Below are 19,767 nucleotides of genomic sequence, written 5' to 3' on the forward strand. Positions count from 1 at the left end.
TTACATAAGAGTCTTTGAGGAGGGGGAGAAGTGGGGTGGAATCTGGCAAATTGAACCTTCATGCAACTAAATTCTAACAACGCCAGCCAGTTTGATATTGTTAATTAAAACCATGACAACTGCAAGAAGCCAAAGGTTGCCGTAATTTGAATATGCAGCTGCAAGGAGGCACCCGCACACTTTGCATTAGAGAGATTAACACTTACATGATGTCTTCAAGAGCGAGACAGCAAACAAGCCCTGTTGCAAGCTCTTTAGCCATGCTGTTATCCACCCTGTTCAACTGTAGGCTGGAAGAGAGAATGCTAATGTTAGTACATCCCATCGGGTGACCAAGCCTGGATAATAGAAACCATTTTCTCCTTCTGGGGAAGAACATAGTCCACAGATTTCAGCATCCCTGCCCACCCCAGCACCCCTCCCACCACCAACCCCCCCCCCACAATGGGTATATTTCCTCAATAAATATTCAAGAAGTATGGGCCCTTTTTTCTTTTCTTTTGAGGTTATTAATTTATTGAATTGTTTTCTTATATGTCATCTATTGTACTTGAGTTTGATTTGATTGTATTTATCTATAGTATTATCTTTGAGTTTAGTTTATTGTCACATGTACCGAGGTACAGTGAAAAGCTTTTGTTGCGTGCTAACAAATCAGTGGAAAGACGAACATCATTACAATCGGACCGTTCACAGTTTACAGATAAAGGGTATAACGTTTACTGCAAGGAAAAGTCCAGTAAGGTTATGCTGTTACAGGTGAGAATTTCATTGTTCCGTTGTCGATGCATATGACAATTAAACACTCTTGACTCTCTGAAAAATCAAAGTCAGCTGGCTGCTCAGCAATGTTCGTCAGATCTTCCCTTCCTCGCTGAACACATCACAGTATAGAAACATAGAAAATAGTGTATACTATGTATACACAGTATACATAGAAACATATAAAATAGTTCCAGGAGGAGGCCATTTGGCCCTTCGAGCCAGCACCTACATATTTCCCAATGACTTTCACTAAGGACCCATTCGTGTGCCGCGTTACCGGTGCACTGAGCTGCAAGGAAAACGCTCATACTCTGGAACATGCCTGCTTTTCTGCGCATTGTTTTTCTTTTTGACCCTTCTAGTTTAACATCCCTCATCAATTCACTGGGCACTGCAGATCTACCGAGAATTAAGGGAAGCTCCCATTTACTACACCCTCGGTCTCAAAACCGAGGAGAAATATGGGCTTGCTGCCTGACAGTTGAAAGCAAAGGGGTGTGTGGAAAATGACTGGGAACCTGGGGCTCAGCACATACTACATTGAGAATAAGCCATTCTAACCTAGGTCAGCCAGCTTGAAGCACCTGACTTGTGAAGAACTCGCCTGGAGGGAGATCCTGCAATACTGGGGGTGGGAGAGGGAGGGAGGAGAGGGAAGTGGGTTTCTCTGGGTGCTCGTGTTTTTTCCCAAATCCCAAAGACATGCGGTGTAGAAGAAAAAAATAAAATCTTCATTTGCTTAATTTTGATCGGATTTAAACAAGGTAACGAAAGAGTGTGCGGGGATGGCAATTGGTATTTCCCGTGGACCAGGTACAGAAGATCACGGGAATTTGGCAAAATGTTTCAGGCACATTACCTCTTGTCCGGGAATGCGTAGTATGGTGAATAAAGCACAACAAAATCCGGACAGAGATAAGGAAGCCTGTTCCTCAGTGAATAGTTACTGAATGCTGGATCACAATAGTTAACTATGTAATGTCAGTAACTATTGTGATCAAAAACAGCACAGTAATAGCTGGGTAGACCACCCGCGCCCCCCACCGCTAGTAGCGTAGAAACGGTGCAGTAAATGGGGGCTTATGATTAGCTCTGACAGTGGGCAGTGGCGCGGTCTGCTTGAAAGATGAGATAGAATAATATCAAGATGCCCTTGTATTATGTTTGACTTGAATTAAGCATCTGTTGTTGAATAAGATTGACATAAACAAAAAGTATGTAATGACTAATGAAATAATTGGTTCCCATGTAGTAGATAGTAATAACAGGATAATTGTATCTAACAACAAAAAAAACTGTTTACTGCACTGTATAACTGTCGGCTAATTCTGGTGCAAAGTCAGAGAACTGGTGAGCAGTTATCTGCCGCCATCTCTCCATGATATCATGCAATAAAGCCCCGTGAAGCAAACCTCGGTCTCCGTTTTCCCTTTGGTTTCTCTCTGTCAATTCCCTCGACATGCGGTGTGCAAGTTAATTGGCCCTCTGTAAATTCCCCTTAATGTGTAGGGAATGGATGACAGAACCAGTGAACGGATGATCAATGGTCAGTGTGCTCGCTGAGCCGAAGAGCCTGCTTCCATGCTGTAACTCTAAACTAAACGTTCTTTTACAACAATCATTTTCAAAATCTCTCGAGCAGAGTGAAAGTGAAACTATGATAAACTGCAAAGATGTACAGATCACTCAATGCGTGGAGTCCCCACTCAATCCCATGTGCACTTACCTCAGCTTCTTTAACGACTTCAAGCTTCTCAGTGCCAGTGCAAGCTCCGACAGTCCTTCATTCCCAATGTTATTTTCAGCGAAGCTGCAGGGAGAATCCAGCATTTAAGATCAACCGGGTGGAACCATGCATGCAATAACATTCAAGACCACATGAACCAATCATTCCAAGGTCTTGAAACTCATTCCAAGGTCTTACCTCTCCTGATCTCTGCAAACCCAACCTACCAAGATATCCAACCTCTTCTAATTGTGGCCTTTTTAACCAATCCACCATTGGCAACCTTACTCCCACCTATCCTGGTCTTAAGCTCTTGAATTTCCTCCCTCCTTTAAGATGATCCTTAGAGGTCATCTCGCTACCAAAACCTTTAGACATTTACCCGAACAGTTCCATACGTCACTTGGCATCAGTTTTTGTCGAACAAAACTCCTATGAAGTGTTGGCTGAGGCCGACAATGTCACGGTCACAGAAATGGCAGGATATACAGATTCTGAAGTAAGATTCTGGAGGAGGGGATAAGCAGAAGGACAGGAGGCTGCCAGAGCATCTGTAGGTCAAAGGACTGGCTGAAAATTCATTTTATTTGGTGATTCAAGTCTCAGCGTAAATTATTGTAGAGTATTTAGTAAACTCACAGATTACCACCATTTGGTTTTGCTTGATGAAAAGAAAGATTGTGCTTAGTTTAGATTTAGTTTGAGATACAGCGTGGAAACAGGCCCTTCGACCCACTGAGTCTACGCTGACCAACGATCACCCCGTACACTCGTTCTATCCTACACACCAGTAACAAATTTCAGAAACCAATTAACCTACAAACCTGCAAGTCTTTGGAACGTGGGAGGAAACTGGAGCACCCAGAGAAAACCCACATGGTCACAGGGAGAACGTACAAACTCCGTACAGGCAGCATCCAGTCAGGATCGAACCTGGGTTGCAACTATACCGCTGTGCAACCTAGCTGCCTTTTCTAAATTCTTTTAGCAGAGAACTTGCACATTTTTCTTTCGATGTTTTAAGATCATTATATTTGCCTCACGGTGACAAATGAGTCAATTCTGAACATTCAAGACCCCGATGTAAAAAGAACGTTCTTCATTTTTAATACAGAACTGGAACCAATCAGTCTTGACACTGTTAACAAGAGAGTGAATTGCTTACCTTATCTCACGGAGGGTTGGGCACGACACAAGGGCCTGTGCCAGGCTTAACCCACCATCGGCGCCAAGGCCACAGCAGTGAAGGCTGAACAGGGAGGTAGACAGGTTAGATTACAATATACGATGGAAAGCCATCGGCCAGAAATGTTAACTTTGCTTCTCTCATCAAAGCTGCTGCCTGGCCCGCAGAGTGTCTTAATTTCAGATTTCTAATATCGGTAGGTTATTTAATTGTTCAGTTGTTATTTACACATTTTAATCTCTCAACTTCAGCCAAGGCCAAATAGATTTAACTGTGGCTGGGAACCATACAAATTTGGATGGAATATTGGATTTAGTCATCCCATTGCTCTCCCATTTCAAAGCAAACAAATTAGACTTGTGCCAGAATCTAGATTTCAGTTTCCCCTTTGCTCACTTTGACTCCGTTCCATTCTATGCCCTGTTCGACTTCTCATGGGCATAAAACCCAGGCTACAGATTATATGGTCAATCAGTGTCAGAGTGAATAATACCAATACATCTTGCTCATCAAACAGATTATAGTCCCTTAGCCAGAAACAGGCTGAATCTTGATAACCTGCACCAAGAGCACTGATATGCCTAGACGCAGCAAACACGCGTACAGTAAATGCAACACTTACTTCAGAGTCTTTAAATGAGGCATCTTCGGAAGGGTTTTGGCTAACTCCATTGCAGCTTGATCGCCAATCTTGTTCCTAGACAAACTATATGTTTGTGTTGGCAAGGGGTTTGGGGGAAAAAAAAGTTGCAATCAATATTCAACAGCCATCAGTTGAACATAAGAAACAAGTTAGTAGACACAAAATGCTGGAGTAACTCAGCGGGTCAGGCAGCATCTCTGGAGAGAAGGAATGGGTGCCGTTTCGGGTTGAGACCCATCTTCAGACTGAAGTTTAGTTTACTTTAGTTTAGTTTGGAGATACAGTGCGGAAACAGGCCCTTCAGCCCAGTATCTGTACCAACCAGCGATCCCCGCACACTTACACTATCCTATACACACACACGAGGGACAATTCACAATTTTACCAAGCCAATTAACCTACAAACCTGTACGTCTGGAGTGTGAGAGGAAACCCACGCAGGTCACGTGGAGAACGTACAACCTCCGTACAGACAGCACCCGTAGTCAGGATCAAACCCGGGTCTCTTGCGCTGTAAGGTAGCAACTCTACCGCTGCGCCACCATGCCAGCCTCTTCAGAATGGTTCTCTATTTAAACTTAATATCAATCCAATTTCACCATCTCTTTATAACATCCCTCCTGTATCAGCCTGAGTCTGCACCTGGTGCGATGAATATTTAGGCAGAGAAGTGAATGCACTGCACTGGCCCTCCAGCTGAGACTGGGAGACGATCAGAACGATGTGGATAGCAATCCAACCATCAGTAAAGCTCAGGAGATGGCAACATGATAATAACAGTCTCTCTTCAAGGCAATTGGATTGTATTAGTTCAAATCATATCGTGACCAATTAATGTGACAATTCATTGCACTTACTGAACCTCTTCCATTGATGGGCACTGTCTGAGGGCTTCTGCCAGTCTCTGTCCACCCATTGCTGTGATGTTGTTTTGGGTCAGGCTATTAGTGAAGACACAAAAGGTTGCAAATTTTACACCATACCAAACATAAAGCTCTCTTGTTTAATATGTCTAATATAACTAGCTTGCATCGATGAGACTGGCATTGCTTTCAGTCCAGAATGTTGAGGGGGGACCTAGCAGTGTGAAAACAGGCAGCTCCAGATTGAGGGACAGTTTCTTCCCAGCTGTTATCTAGCAAATGAACCTTCCTACCACAACTGAAGAGCAGTTCTGAACTACTACTTACCTCATTGGTAACCCTCGGACTATCTTTGATTGCACTTTACTGGCTTTACCTTGTACTAGACATTCATCCCTTATCATGTATCTGTGCACTTTGAATGACTATATTGTAATCATGTATTAAATGAATGAATAAATGAATGAATGAGATACTTTGTAACTTTGGTGGCACCCTTTATGTGGCCACTCTTTGCATATCTTGGGTGAGCAAAACAAAAAACATTACTGTGACTCGTCACATATGACAATAAAGTATTAATTAATTCATGTTTAGTTTATGTACCACAGTATACGTGATAATAAACTAAACTGAACTGAGGCATTTAAGATAGAACATAGACAGACCAGCACAAGAACAGACCCTTCGGCCAACATGATGCCAAGATAAAATAAACTAACCTCACCTGCCAGCACATAATCCATAACCCTCCATTCCCTGCCTATCTAAAAGTCTCTTAAGCATCACTATTGTATCTACCACCACCACCATACCCTAGCATCACGCTCCAGGCACCCAACACCATTACTGTAAACACTTATCCCGCTCATCTCTTTTAAGCCTTTATCTCACACATTAAAGCTATGCCCTCTAGTATTTGATATTTCCACATTACTGAAAAAAGTTCTGTCTACCGATCTAGACCTCTCATCATTCTATATACTTCTACGAGGTCTCCCTTCAACCTCTGGTGCTCCAGAGCAGACAATCCAAGATTGTCCAACCCTTCCTTGTAGCTAATACCCTCTAATCCAGGTTAACCTCAGGTAAACCTCTTGTGCATCCACTCCAAAGTCTCCACGCAGCCTAACCAAAGTCCTATAAAAATGCATCTCGACTTTCTGACCAATATACTCAAGATGTTTAAAGGATTTGATATAAATTACTGAGGAGCTACATAGTTCTGGCAGAAGCACTGCAAACTCTGCTGGAATGCGGATGTCCAGTGTTGGGACAGGCACCCCAACCCATCACGTCCGGTCACAGGTTCTGTACATAAGGGAACAGGTGCAGGAATAAACCACTTGGCAACTCATGCCGGCCCCACCATTCAATATGATCATAGCTGATCTGATCCGGGCCTTTTCTCAGCAAAACATGCCTTTGTCAAGTAGTAGAAACGACGAACCGCAAATGCTGGTTTAGACCAAAGATAGACTAAATGTGCTGGAGTAACTCAGCGGGTCAGGCAACATTTTTAGAGGAAACGGATAGGTGACGTTTTGGGTTGGGACCCTTCTTCAGACTTACCCAAAATGCCACCTATGCTTTTCCTCCAGAGATGCTGCCAGAACCGCTAGGTTACTCCAGCACTTTGTGACTGCTTTTTATCAAGTTCTCTAACAAAGTCCTGATGAGAATCTGTCCAGTTTCATGTTCCATTCAGAATCAGGTGCAAAGCTGAAGGTTTTAAGAGATGTAGAGTTAAGTTATAGATCTCTTACAGAGTGGTATACAGGCTTGAGGAGGTAAAGATACTACCACTGTACAGTGCTTCAGTAAGATCACTAAAACACACCTGCATAACCCATGAAACAAGGCTTGAAACACTTGGGAATGTGGACTGCCCTGGGTTTCCTTGCTGGAAGTGCTGGCTTCTGATGCGAATCATGGGTTGCAGAAGCCAGGAACTTCACCCAAGAGGCCAAATCGATTCCATTCTTCACCTGAGCTCGACGGTGCATGTGGAGAGAATCACAGTTCTCTCCAACTCTGCCTGATTTAACACCCACACACAGAATGACAAGAGCAGAGGCACTGGCTGTTCTTTCCCCTCCCAAAGAGGAGGCAGGGTGCACAGGCTAATCATGGAATGACAAGAGAGGCTATTAAACTCAACATTGACTACCATTGAAACTCGGACCATCCTGCTGTGGGAGGCTTGTTTCCATGTACCGTGCCCTGGCTGTACCAGCAGTATTGCGGGAGTTGGTAAGTGAAGTGATCAGAACAAAGCCACTTACTTCAGTATCTTCAAGCTCTTTATAATGGGCAGTACGTCAGCCAGCTTCATTGCTCCCACATTCTCGATACAATTGTCTGACAAACTGGATGGGAAGACAACACATTTACAGCTACTTTAAACACAAGGAAATGCACATGCTGGTTTACAACAAAAAAAAGCCACATGTGCTGGAGCACCTCAACGGGTCAGATAGCATCTCTGGAGAACATAGTTAGGTGACGTTTCAGGTCAGGACCATTCTTCAGACTTAAACAGATAATTCACTATGTTCACATACCAAGGCTCAGCCTAATCACAGTCCAAAATTGAGATGATTAAAATGTGTGATTCACTTCTGCTGTGACGTGTTTTTTGATGGCATGGTATGCATCTGCTACGAGTGAGATTAGATTCATACCAGGCTGACTGGATTCACTTCATCAGGTTGACAACATGTACCGCAACATTAGTAACAAACCATTAACCTAATTTTGTGAAATGCCTTTGTCTATTTTTTGACACTTTGGGAGAATTAGTCTTGAGGAAAGAACTGTTAAGTGCTCGTCAACTACACAACAAAGTCATTGGTCTTCAAAGGAAATATGTTTATCACAATGCTCCAAACAGTGCTCTTTACAACCAATGATATACAACTGGAGTTTGTACATTGTTGTAATGCAGGAAAAGTAACAACCAGTTGGAGCAAAGCAAGACCCCACATGTTGACTGAGAACTTTGAGCATTTGTCAGCACTGGGCCTGCACTCACTGGAGTTTAGAAGGATGAGGGGAGGATCTCATTGAAACTTACTGAATAGTGAATAGGCCTGGATAGAGAGAATGTGGAGAGGACGTCTCCACTAGTGGGAGAGTCTAGGAATAAAAGGATGTACCTTTAGAAAAGAGATGGGGAGGAATTTCTTTAGTCAACAGGGTGGAATTCATTGCCACAGACGGCTGTGGAGGCCAAGATATTGGGTATTTTTAAGATGGAGATTGACAGATTCTTGATTAGTAAGGCCTGCAGTGGTAATGGGGAGAAGGCAGGAGAATGAAGTTTAGAGGAAAAAATAGATCAGTCATGATTGAATGGCAGAGTAGACAATTTGGGCCTGCTGGTCTAATTCTGCTCCTATGAGTTATGAACTTATAAACGTTGGCCATGAGCCTGGGAGGTGGGTGGGGAAGCGTGGGATTTCCTTGCCCTGTTTGAACATGAAGCAGTGAGATGTTTTACATCCACTTCTAACAGTGAAGCTTCCTGCTGTACTGTAGAGTTAGCCCAGATCTGGTAAAGCTGGATTTTACCCTATCTGGAACAAGATATAGTCAAGAGCCAGCAAATGAAAGTTAATTAAATAAGACACCATGCACTTGATCGGACAGTTTTGTACTCACTTGATTTCTCCCATCACAGTGCAGCATTTCAGTCCATTTGCTAGCTCCGCTGCCCCTTTGCAACCAATGGAGTTAGACTTCAGACTAAGAGAAGAAAGACGTAGAAATGTAATACTTATAAAATACTTGAAATACAAGTAATACATTGAAAGTGTTTGAGCTTCAATCACAATACAGAAATATGTAAGTACCATCATTTGGCATAACTTAGAGATGGATAGTTTTTTAAACTAAAATCAGGGAGTTGTGTTTCACAACAAAGTGGAGCTTCCCTTTGGTTTGTAATCTAGCTCGCTTCATTTTATTTTAATTCTACTAACTGAAACTGACATTGGGCATGAGACCTTTGGGCATGCTTCCTTTCATGGGTACAATGGGGCACCAGAGATTGCAAACAACAGAAAGGTACTGTGTCGGAAGGAACTGTAGATGCTGGGGTAAACTGAAGATAGACACTAAAAGCTCAGCCGGTCGGGCAGCATCTCTGGAGAAACAGAATAGGTGACGTCTCGAGTTGAGTCTGAAGAAGGGTCTCGACACGAAACGTTACCTATTCCTTTTCTCCAGAAATGCTGCCTGACCCGCTGGGTTACTCCAGCCTTTTGTGTCTATCTTCAGCAGAAAGGTAACGACTCTGTTGGTTACCATCCTTCCATCTATGTGACAGAGAGAGATGTGATGGAGCAATGGGTCTTCTTTTGTGCTGCATGATTCCATGGCTCTATTATGTGTTCATGTCAGGGAGTTGGACTTGAAATCATGATCTTCTGACTCCACCATGTGTGTTACTGGTATAGAGATGGAACACCACCTGACATAGAACACAGTGCACTCAATCTCTTATGCTTAGGTAACACCCGGATTGCAACCCACCAAAATGCAGGGCAGACACAAGAAACTTTACAAAACAAGGACACAAAGTGCTTGAGTAACTCAGTGGATCAGGCAGCATCTCTGAAGAACATGGATAGGTGATGTTTCAGGTTGGGACCATTCTTCAGACCTATTATGTTGGGAAAGGGGGCGAAGAAAGCTGGATGAGGGGAGGGTATATTCGATGCAGGGTAAATTTAATTTTAAGGGAAAAATGAGCTTCAGATGGGATTCGTGCGTTAGTGGTGGATGCAGAATCCAACACATCTTTAAAAGAGAATGGATAAATCATTTGAGAATATCATTTTAAAGGGTTTGAGGAGAGACTGATGCTCACCTCCAGAAAAGCAGAAGTGATCAGTTGATCATCTGTGTGTTATGAAGGATGTCATTAAGATGGAAAGAGTGCAGAGATTTACGAGGATGTTGCCAGGACTCGAGAGCTGGAACTATACAGAGAGATTGAGCAAGATGGGACATTGGAGGCCAGGAAGTGAACTGAGATGTGGCATCTTGGTTAGCATGGATGAGCTGGGCTCATGATGTGCTGAAGGGCCTGTTTATGGCTCTATGTTGAATAGGCAGGAAACACTATGGAACCAGTTAAAAGTCCGTCCTTTCATGTCATATGTCAGAAATTTGAATACTAGTAAGTTTGAGCGAGTGGTTCCTATCCAGTTATTTGCATCATGTGAAATCTGTCCAGCCATTTTCTCCCTGTTGACTTTTGTTCAGATTTGACCAAAATATGGAGAGTACTCACTTTAATTTCTTCAAGCTTGTCATTCTTGGTATCCCTTCAGCCAGCAGTTTAGTACCGTAGTCTTTGAGCAGCAAGGAATCCAAACTGCACAGAAATAAAGAGATTAGGTTAAGGTTTCTTGTGCCTTTTAAAAAAAACCATTTTCATTGTTACTCCATTTTAATTATGAAGAAGACAATGTTGATCAGTCAATGGATCTAATAGTTCCATTGAAACAGTAATATAGTATTTTCAACATCACAGACAAATCAACCAAGTTGTTTTTGTAGATGTTATCCAGCTCTCTAATGTATACTTGAACTATGTATATTTGTATGCAGTGTCAAATGAATATCATACCATTAAATTCAATAGAAAGTTTGTAATTCAAAAAAGCTAAGATATAAAAGTGAATTAATCAACTTCTGCGAAAACCAAGTACTGTAGAAATATGGGGGGAAAAAAGTGTTCGGAATATTTAGCAGGTCAGCCAGCACCTGTGCATTTCAGGCACATTCATGGTTAAGGACATCAGTCTGATCTACTGCGACACGCTACGTGCTCCTGTCAACAAAGGAGTGGTCACACCCTGCTCTCTAAAGCTGGAGTGAACTGGATCAAAGTGTAGCTGGGACGAAGGCCATCAGTGTTGAAACGATGTGGAGATAGTGGGAAAACATGGGCTGATCAGTGGAAGATAACACTGGATAAATGAAACGTGGGATTGAAACACAGTCATCGTATCCATACCAGCGCAGGTGAGACTGGTGTCCATAATTAAATTCAGCTTGAAATAATGATTACAGCATATTTGTGGAACGACTGATGTCAATCGAGATCAGTGCAAGCAGATGGACCAGTATCGTTGGGGCATCTTGGTCGGCATGGCCATGTTGGGCCAAAGGGTCTGTTTCCGTGCTGTGAATCTATGACTCTCATTACACTTTGCTAACTAATTCTCATCTGCATATTGGCAAACTTTCCCCAAATATGTTCGGGCGTGCAAGTCAAAGGCTTTCATCGGAGAAAAAAAAAGGCCTTATTTCACTCACTTTATTTCTTCCAGACTTGTGCAGTTACTGAGTCCTCTTGCCAAAATACCTGTCTCCATCAAGCCAACAGTTGTAGTCATTCTGGACAACCTGAAAGAGCAAAAATAGGCAGCTGACAGCATCCTGAAACACTTAACCAGAGTGATGTAGCCTGCATCCTAACTGGGTGCAGGCAGGACCGATTGGCTGTGGGTTTCATTGAATTTGGATCCATTATTTCACAACACTCATATAGTTTAGTTTAGTTTAGAGATACAGCGTGGAAACAGGCCCTTCGGCCCACCGAGTCCACGCCCACCAACAATCACCCATACACTAGTTCAATCCTACACACTAGGGGGAATTTACGGAAGCCAATTAACCTACAAATCTGCAAGTCTTTAGAATGTGGAATAAACTGGAGTATCCGGAGAAAACCCATGGGTTTCTCAAAGGTGGAACGTAGAAACTCCATACCGACATCACCCGTAGTCAGGATTGAACCCAGGTCTCTGGCGTGGTAAGGCAGCAACTTTACCACTGCGCCACCCTAGGCTGGCCTCTGTTTCATGGCAAGGAGCAGGTTAAATGGCATTAAATGCAGTCAAACGGACATTTACAGTGGAGCAGTTGTCTGCTGAAAAGGTGCACAGAAACTGAGGCTGGAGTAAGGGAGCCACCAGGCACCAGTGTGTGGAGTGTGGGAACACCAGGCCCTGGTGTGTGGAGTGTGGGATCACCAGGCCCTGGTGTGTGGAGTGTGGGAACACCAGGCCCTGGTGTGTGGAGTGTGGGATCACCAGGCCCTGGTGTGTGGAGTGTGGGATCACCAGGCCCTGGTGTGTGGAGTGCGAGATCACCAGGCCCTGGTGTGTGGAATGTGAGATCACCAGGCCCTGGTGTGTGGAGTGTGAGATCACCAGGCCCTGGTGTGTGGAGTGTGGGATCACCAGGCCCTGGTGTGTGGAGTGCGAGATCACCAGGCCCTGGTGTGTGGAGTGTGAGATCACCAGGCCCTGGTGTGTGGAGTGTGAGATCACCAGGCCCTGGTGTGTGGAGTGTGGGATCACCAGGCCCTGGTGTCTGGAGTGTGGGATCACCAGGCACCGGTGTGTGGAGCTTGAAAACGCACAGCTCCAGATTCAGGGACAATTTCTTCCCAGCTGTTATCAGGCAACTGAACCATCCTACCACAACCAGAGAGCAGAGCTGAACAACTATCTACCACATCGGACTTTCTTAGATTGGACTTTACCTTGCACTAAACGGTATTCCTTTATCATGTATCTGTATACTATGATTGGCTCGAATGTAATCATGTATTGTCTTTCCGCTGGCTGGTTAGCACGCAACAAAAGCTTCTCACTGTACCTCGGTACAGGTGACAATAAAGTAAACTGAAATCATTTTATGGAAGGTTCACTGACAGTTGACACTGAAGGGTTTATTCCTCCATTAACCGGTGGCAAAAGCTCAGATAATCACGTTAAACCATAACCACAAGGCAGGTGCTGACTCCCAATTTACCCATATTACTGCCTCAAGAAAGTGAATCTGGGACCAAAAACGGATTACTTAGTCTCCAGGATGGTTGTATTAGAGCATGGTAATAGCACCAGTTAGTTTACAAGGCTTGACAGAGTTAGGATTTGTTTATTTTCATGATAGACACAAAGTGCTGGTGGCTGATTTAAACCAAAGATGGACACAAAATGCTGGAGTGACTCAGCAGATCAGGCAGCATCTCTGGAGAAAAGGAATAGATGGCGTTCCAGGTCTCGACTCGTAAAGTCCCCTGTTCCTTTTCTCCAGAGATGCTGCCTGACTTGTTTTGTGTCTTATCGGCTGGAGTAACTCAGTGGGTCAGGCAGCATCTCTGGAGAAAAGTACCTGGGTTGTTTATTTTCATCATTAGGCTGTGGTATACAATGGGTAAATGACTGAAAAAGAAATTTGATCATGGTGCATACTTGATTATCCTCAGTTGTTCCAAGGCCGGAAGGATTTTTCCCAGTTCACTGACACTCTCCTCCCCCAGTTCGTTGTGTGACAAGCTGTAACGAGAAGAAACAGAGGACTTGTGAGCGGCAGGGTGCCAGACACTCACTCGTTGAAGCATCTCCCTCCCTTGAGTGGGACAAGTTGTTTGTAGCCATGGTGGCAAGAGGCGTGGGGAGATGCATCACCCTCCAAAGAATCCATCCCCCACCTACCCAACTGGAATGCAATCACTGCGTGTGTGCACAACACTGCAGCTGAAACACTGACACTGACAATGCCCTTCTTCTCACCCTAGCTGCATCTCACAATCGAATTACAAGCTGCAGAGTTGTTTCAACATACAGGGTGGTGAGTGGCTGCAACACACTACCAGGGGTGATGGTGGAGGCAGATATGGCAGTCATGTAAGAGACTTTTGGATAGGCCCAGGCAGGGAATGCATATGGATTACGTGCAGGTAGAGAGGGGTTGGTCTTGGCATGATTTTCTACACATTGTGGGCCAAAGGGCACAGTTCCTGTGCTGTACTGTTGCATGTTCTGGGGGATAAGAAAGCCGCTGTCCTATTTCACACGCTGGGCAGACAGGAGACGTCATATAGACAGGTGGTGGAAGAGCATGAAAAACGAAGAACCATCAATAAAGTCTATTCAATGCATGGAGCCACCAACTTAGCATTAGTTTACTTTAGACTTGAAAGAAACAGGGTGGAATGTACCATCAGCCCACTGAGTCCGCGCCATCCAGTGATCAACCCCATACAATAGCACTATCTTTCACATGAGGGACAATTTTACGATTTTACCAAAGCCAATTATCCTACAAATCTTTGGAGTGTGGGAGGAAACCGGAGCACCCAGAGGAAACCCTCACTGTCACAGGGAGAACGTACAAACTCCATTCAGACAGCACCCTTAGTCAGGATCGAATCCGGGTCTCTGGCGCTGTAAGGCAGCAACTCTACCGCTGACTCCTCCCACTTCCGCCCTCGACAACTTCTCCTTTGACTCCTCCCACTTCCCCTCAACAACTTCTCATTTGACTCCTCCCACTTCCTCCCCTCAACAACATCTCCTTTGACTCCTCCCACTTCCTCCCCTTAACTTCTCCTTTGACTCCTCCCACTTCCTCTCCTCAACAACTTCTCATTTGACTCCTCCCACTTCCTCCCCTTAACTTCTCCTTCGACTCCTCCCACTTCCTCCCCTCAACAACTTCTCCTTTGACTCCTCCCACTTCCTCCCCTCAACAACATCTCCTTTGACTCCTCCCACTTCCTCCTCTCAACAACTTCTCCTTTGACTCCTCCCACTTCCTCCCCTCAACAACTTCTCCTTTGACTCCTCCCACTTCCTCTCCTCAACAACTTCTCCTTTGACTCCTCCCACTTCCCCCTCTCCTCCTAACTCTACCGCTGCGCTGCCCCGCTCTGGTCACAAGGAGTGCTTGGACAAATTTGGATTGTTTCTGTAGAGTTATGTAGGTTGAGGAGAGACCTGACAAAAGTATATAAAATTATGAGAGGTACAGATGGGGTAGACAATCGGAATCTCTTTCCCAGGGTGGAAATGTCAAAAAGAGGACTTGCTTTCAGCTCAGAAGGGGAAAGTTTAAAGGAGATGCGTGGGGCAAGTTTGTTTTTACACAGAGCGTGGTGGGGTGGCTGGAACGACCGCCAGGGGTGGTGGTGAAGGCAGATACGATAGTGACACTGAGGAGGCTTTTAGATAGGCACATCGATATGCAAGAAAAGAGGGATGTGGACTACATGCAGGCGGAGAAGATTAACGGCATCATGTTCTGCATTGACATTGTGGGCTGAAGGGTCTGTACCTGTGCTGTACTATGTTCTAACTGAATGATAACCACCAGACAGTGACAGTGCCAAGCCTCCCATGTTAGACTGCTATTTTCTGAAAGAACGATGATACCAGAACCCCAACATTCACATCTACTCACAGTCAACACTACTATTCAAAGGAGGAAGATGAACATGGATATTTAAGACTTGGCCAGTAGCCTCCAAATGTATTCTTTATATCTTCTACAAGTTCATGCCTTTGCTGTTATCGGCAAGACCAAACTGAAGTATAGTTAAAATCTAGTATAGATTTTTGTATTGCAATCATGTCTGTATCAATTGATTTGCATATATTTGGGGGTCCAGTTTTTTTGTAATTTTTTTGTAAAGGCAACTTCAGTACTGTAAAATAATCTGTCATTTGTGTTTTTTGATTTTCCTGCAGGCTGTCACTTATTCTCCTTACAGCTCCATCAACTGCCTGTTACATTTAGGCGTGACGTTACTACATGCTGTAGGCAGCTTTGTTCCTGAGTCAGTGGGAAAATGTGGTGACTGTAGGGAGGGAATCACACGCAGTTAGGCAAATAAATAGACAATAGACAATAGGTGCAGGAGTAGGCCATTCAGCCCTTCGAGCCAGCACCGCCATTCATTGCGATCATGGCTGATCACTCTCAATCAGTACCCCGTTCCTACCTTCTCCCCATACCCCCTCACTCCGCTATCCTTAAGAGCTCTATCCAGCTCTCTCTTGAAAGCATCCAACGAACTGGCCTCCACTGCCTTCTGAGGCAGAGAATTCCACACCTTCACCACCCTCTGACTGAAAAGGTTCTTCCTCATCTCCGTTCTAAATGGCCTACCCCTTATTCTTAAACTGTGGCCCCTTGTTCTGGACTCCCCCAACATTGGGAACATGTTATCTGCCTCTAATGTGTCCAATCCCCTAATTATCTTATATGTTTCAATAAGATCCCCCCTCATCCTTCTAAATTCCAGTGTATACAAGCCCAATCGCTCCAGCCTTTCAACATACGACAGTCCCGCCATTCCGGGAATTAACCTAGTGAACCTACGCTGCACGCCCTCCATAGCAAGAATATCCTTCCTCAAATTTGGAGACCAAAACTGCACACAGTACTCCAGGTGCGGTCTCACCAGGGCCCGGTACAACTGTAGAAGGACTTCTTTGCTCCTATACTCAACTCCTCTTGTTACGAAGGCCAACATTCCATTGGCTTTCTTCACTGCCTGCTGTACCTGCATGCTTCCTTTCATTGACTGATGCACTAGGACACCCAGATCTCGTTGAACTCCCCCTCCTCCTAACTTGACACCATTCAGATAATAATCTGCCTTTCTATTCTTACTTCCAAAGTGAATAACCTCACACTTATCTACATTAAACTGCATCTGCCATGTATCCGCCCACTCACACAACCTGTCCAAGTCACCCTGCAGCCTTATTGCATCTTCCTCACAATTCACACTACCCCCCAACTTAGTATCATCTGCAAATTTGCTAATGATCATCTGCATTGTGCAGCAAATAATATGCAAATAAGAGACAACAGCGGCAAATACAAAATGAGGAAGGTAACATGAGCATCACGCTGAGGGGGATGTGAGTGGACACTGTTACAAAGTAAATATGCATTGTTAAAGTCAGCAAAAGTATCACAGCAAAACTCAAAAGCCATATCTAGACAGAGTGTGTGGGACCGAATTGCAGATGCTGGTTTACACCAAAGATAGACACAAAATGCTGGAGTAACTCAGCGGGTCAGGCAGCATCTCTGTAGAAATGGAATAGGTGACGCTTCAGACTGAGAGATCTGAGGAAGGGTCTTGACCCAAAACGTCACCTATTCCTTTTCTCCAGAGATGCTGCTTGACCCGCTGAATTACTCCTGCATTTTGTGCCTATTTTCTAGACAGGGTGTGCCAGTTAGAATGCCCACTAGGTGGCAGTAAAACAGCATGTTTTGTGTACAGTTATACCCTTTAATGTTCACATTATCTCTGATTCCTGTTTGAAAGCAGAAAACTCAAAGTAGAGGAAGTATTTGAAGTGTTTTGTTTTCTCGTTGCTGGAAGGTCAGTGGCCAGAGTGGGTGAAGTAAATGCTGCTAAGAAAATGTTATCGAGAATGTCAGAATCTAGGCAAGTAGATAAGAGTTAAGATACATGCCAGTCATGATCGTGCTGAACAATGGACAAACTCAAGTGGGGATGGATGTTGTTTTATATATTCAGTACCAACTGACCGGTCTAAATAAACAAGGAAACACAGCTGTTACAGACATTCATGTACATCGGTACATGTTAGCTATTGCTCCAACAATCATCCCCTTTACTTCACGTCTCCCCACCAACATCCCTTTGGATTCCTTACCACTTTGTGTAGCAATCCAGCTTCCTCTCAAGTCAACTTGGTGCTCACCTCAACTGCTCCAGGTGGGGAAGCTTTGTATTCTAACTAAGTTACCTGGACAGTGACTGATTCTTGGAAGACATGCCTAAGACGGGCTGAATGGCCTTGTGTTGTTTTTTTGTGGGTATGTTGACTGAGGGATGAGTAACAACCTGGTCACTGGGGATGACTATCCTGTGCACAGATGAGTGACGTTTCAGTCGACCGAGTTATAGTTAGGGTACAGTAATTGAGGAAGCGTGGAGCGAGTGATGACTGCAGCTTCTTCCAGCAAAGAGCAGCCAACATTGATGGGAATTGCTGTATCCATGGACCATTTGGAAGCAGGATTCTGAGAGTATAGGTGGTGCAAGTCATTGAACGTCAAACGAGGCAGATCGAGAATACCTTCCAAAAACAAAACCAATCACCCAGTGAACACACAGTGAACAAAGCAACAACAAAAAATCTTACTTTAGCTCCTCAAGGCTGTGGCATTTACAAAGCCCTGCCACCAGTGTCACCATCCCTGTGTTGCTCATGTTGGTCGACTCCAGGCTAAGATCAGAAACACAAAATATAACTGTAATCACAGTGCAGGGGTTGAATGGAAGCATTTGTAATTATAGGTTTGAGGCAAAATAGTGGGGGAAATCCATCCATTTATTTTTCCCCAATGGTGTCAGGACATGCTTAAAGCCGGCTCAAAAGAAGGGCTTTTCAAGAATGGGGAAGTCAATTTTAAAAGTCATGATGAGCAAGTGGACACCTCGGAGCCACCCTCTTGTGACTGACTGCCTTCAGAGGTGAGGTGTGGAGCATCTCCCCTCTTGCTCTTCAGATTGAGGCATTTGTATCACGGGGTGGACAGAAGAAAAAGATCTAACTGATTAAAAAAAAGACACAAAATGCTGGAGTTAATCAGCAGAGTAACTCTTCTGAAGAAGGGTCCCAACCCAAAACATCACCTGCCCATGTTCTCCAGGGATGCTGCCTGACCCATTGAGTTCCTCCAGCACTTTGTGTCTTTTTTCGTTGTAAATCCGCATCTGCAGTTCCTTGCAGTTTTTACACGATCTAATTGATATAATTTTCTGAAGTGTAAAGCATGTGAGGAGCTCCAAAAACAGTACCCCTGATCATCCGTACAAATCTCACCCGAGTCACATCACACCCATCCTAAGTAACACCACCTTAAATTACATCTGCTCCAAGAAATGCCCACCACACCCAATTCCAAGTCACACCCTCCAAAATAAACCAGCATCTTAAATCACAGCTAGTCTAAGCCAAAGTCACACCTGCTTTGAATCGCTTATGTGTTAAAGTACTGGCTTGTAAACCCTCCCAATTTTAAACAACACTCTGCCATCTGACTCTCCCCTTGAAAACATCCCACTATTTGCCAGGGCTCAACTTCACAGATGTCAACTACTGTCCAAAACCCTGTGATTTTGAGGCCATAGCTTATCAAGCCCTTCAGTCCTTTGTGTGGGAGTAAGGCAGTGCCTTGGATCTGCAGTGCTCCTTTGTTGGGGCATTAGTGGTCGCCAGTGACCTATGCAGAGTGGGTGGACTGTCTCTGGAGGTGGGGTGGGGTGGGGGTGCAGGCCAACTGTTAGAGAACCAGTGATGGGGGAGCGAGGAACTGCAGTACCCGACGGGATTTCTGACCCAACTTCTCCACCAAAGACAAAGTTGATAGGGGACAAGCTGCACCCTCTTAACCACGGAAGCAGTTGCATAATTCTTCCGGATCAAATCAATATCCAATTAAATAGACTTGCAACAGAAATTGAAAACTGGCATCAAGTCACTGCAGCGGAACCTACCTGAGATTCCTCAGCCCCCGGACAACCTGAAGGACTTCAACAAGTATTTCTGCCCCCTCGTCGCCAAAGTTATTTTGGCATAAACTGTAAGAGAATTAGGAAAATCCATAACGTTAGAATCCAGGGCAGACCAAAGGCACTGACCGGGCACGGACTCCAGTGGCATCTATTTTGCACCTCGGGATGGTGACTTTGCGTATCCCCGAGTGCAAGCTTGCCATCCAT

General features: G+C 44.5%; 1 protein-coding gene across 7 annotated transcripts in view; it reads right to left on the reverse strand.

The window, feature by feature from the left end:
* The window catches only part of nlrc5 (NLR family, CARD domain containing 5), a 123,491-nt gene that overhangs the window by 7,886 nt on the left and 95,838 nt on the right, over positions 1–19,767 (reverse strand). For 6 of the 7 annotated variants that reach the window (XM_078401661.1, XM_078401663.1, XM_078401666.1 and 3 more), the window contains 12 exons: positions 19,543–19,626; positions 18,185–18,268; positions 13,463–13,546; positions 11,514–11,603; positions 10,483–10,566; positions 8,847–8,930; positions 7,469–7,552; positions 5,178–5,261; positions 4,300–4,383; positions 3,657–3,740; positions 2,492–2,575; positions 207–290 (listed from right to left, as the gene is read on the reverse strand). In XM_078401661.1, coding sequence (XP_078257787.1) covers positions 207–290; positions 2,492–2,575; positions 3,657–3,740; positions 4,300–4,383; positions 5,178–5,261; positions 7,469–7,552; positions 8,847–8,930; positions 10,483–10,566; positions 11,514–11,603; positions 13,463–13,546; positions 18,185–18,268; positions 19,543–19,626 — 1,014 coding nt within the window. The remainder of the gene's footprint in view (positions 1–206; positions 291–2,491; positions 2,576–3,656; positions 3,741–4,299; positions 4,384–5,177; positions 5,262–7,468; positions 7,553–8,846; positions 8,931–10,482; positions 10,567–11,513; positions 11,604–13,462; positions 13,547–18,184; positions 18,269–19,542; positions 19,627–19,767) is intronic. The other variant, XM_078401667.1, reaches the window with a different exon arrangement.

This window comes from Rhinoraja longicauda, chromosome 6 (assembly GCF_053455715.1).
Source record: "Rhinoraja longicauda isolate Sanriku21f chromosome 6, sRhiLon1.1, whole genome shotgun sequence".
In the NCBI taxonomy this organism is placed as follows: Eukaryota; Metazoa; Chordata; class Chondrichthyes; order Rajiformes; family Arhynchobatidae; genus Rhinoraja; species Rhinoraja longicauda.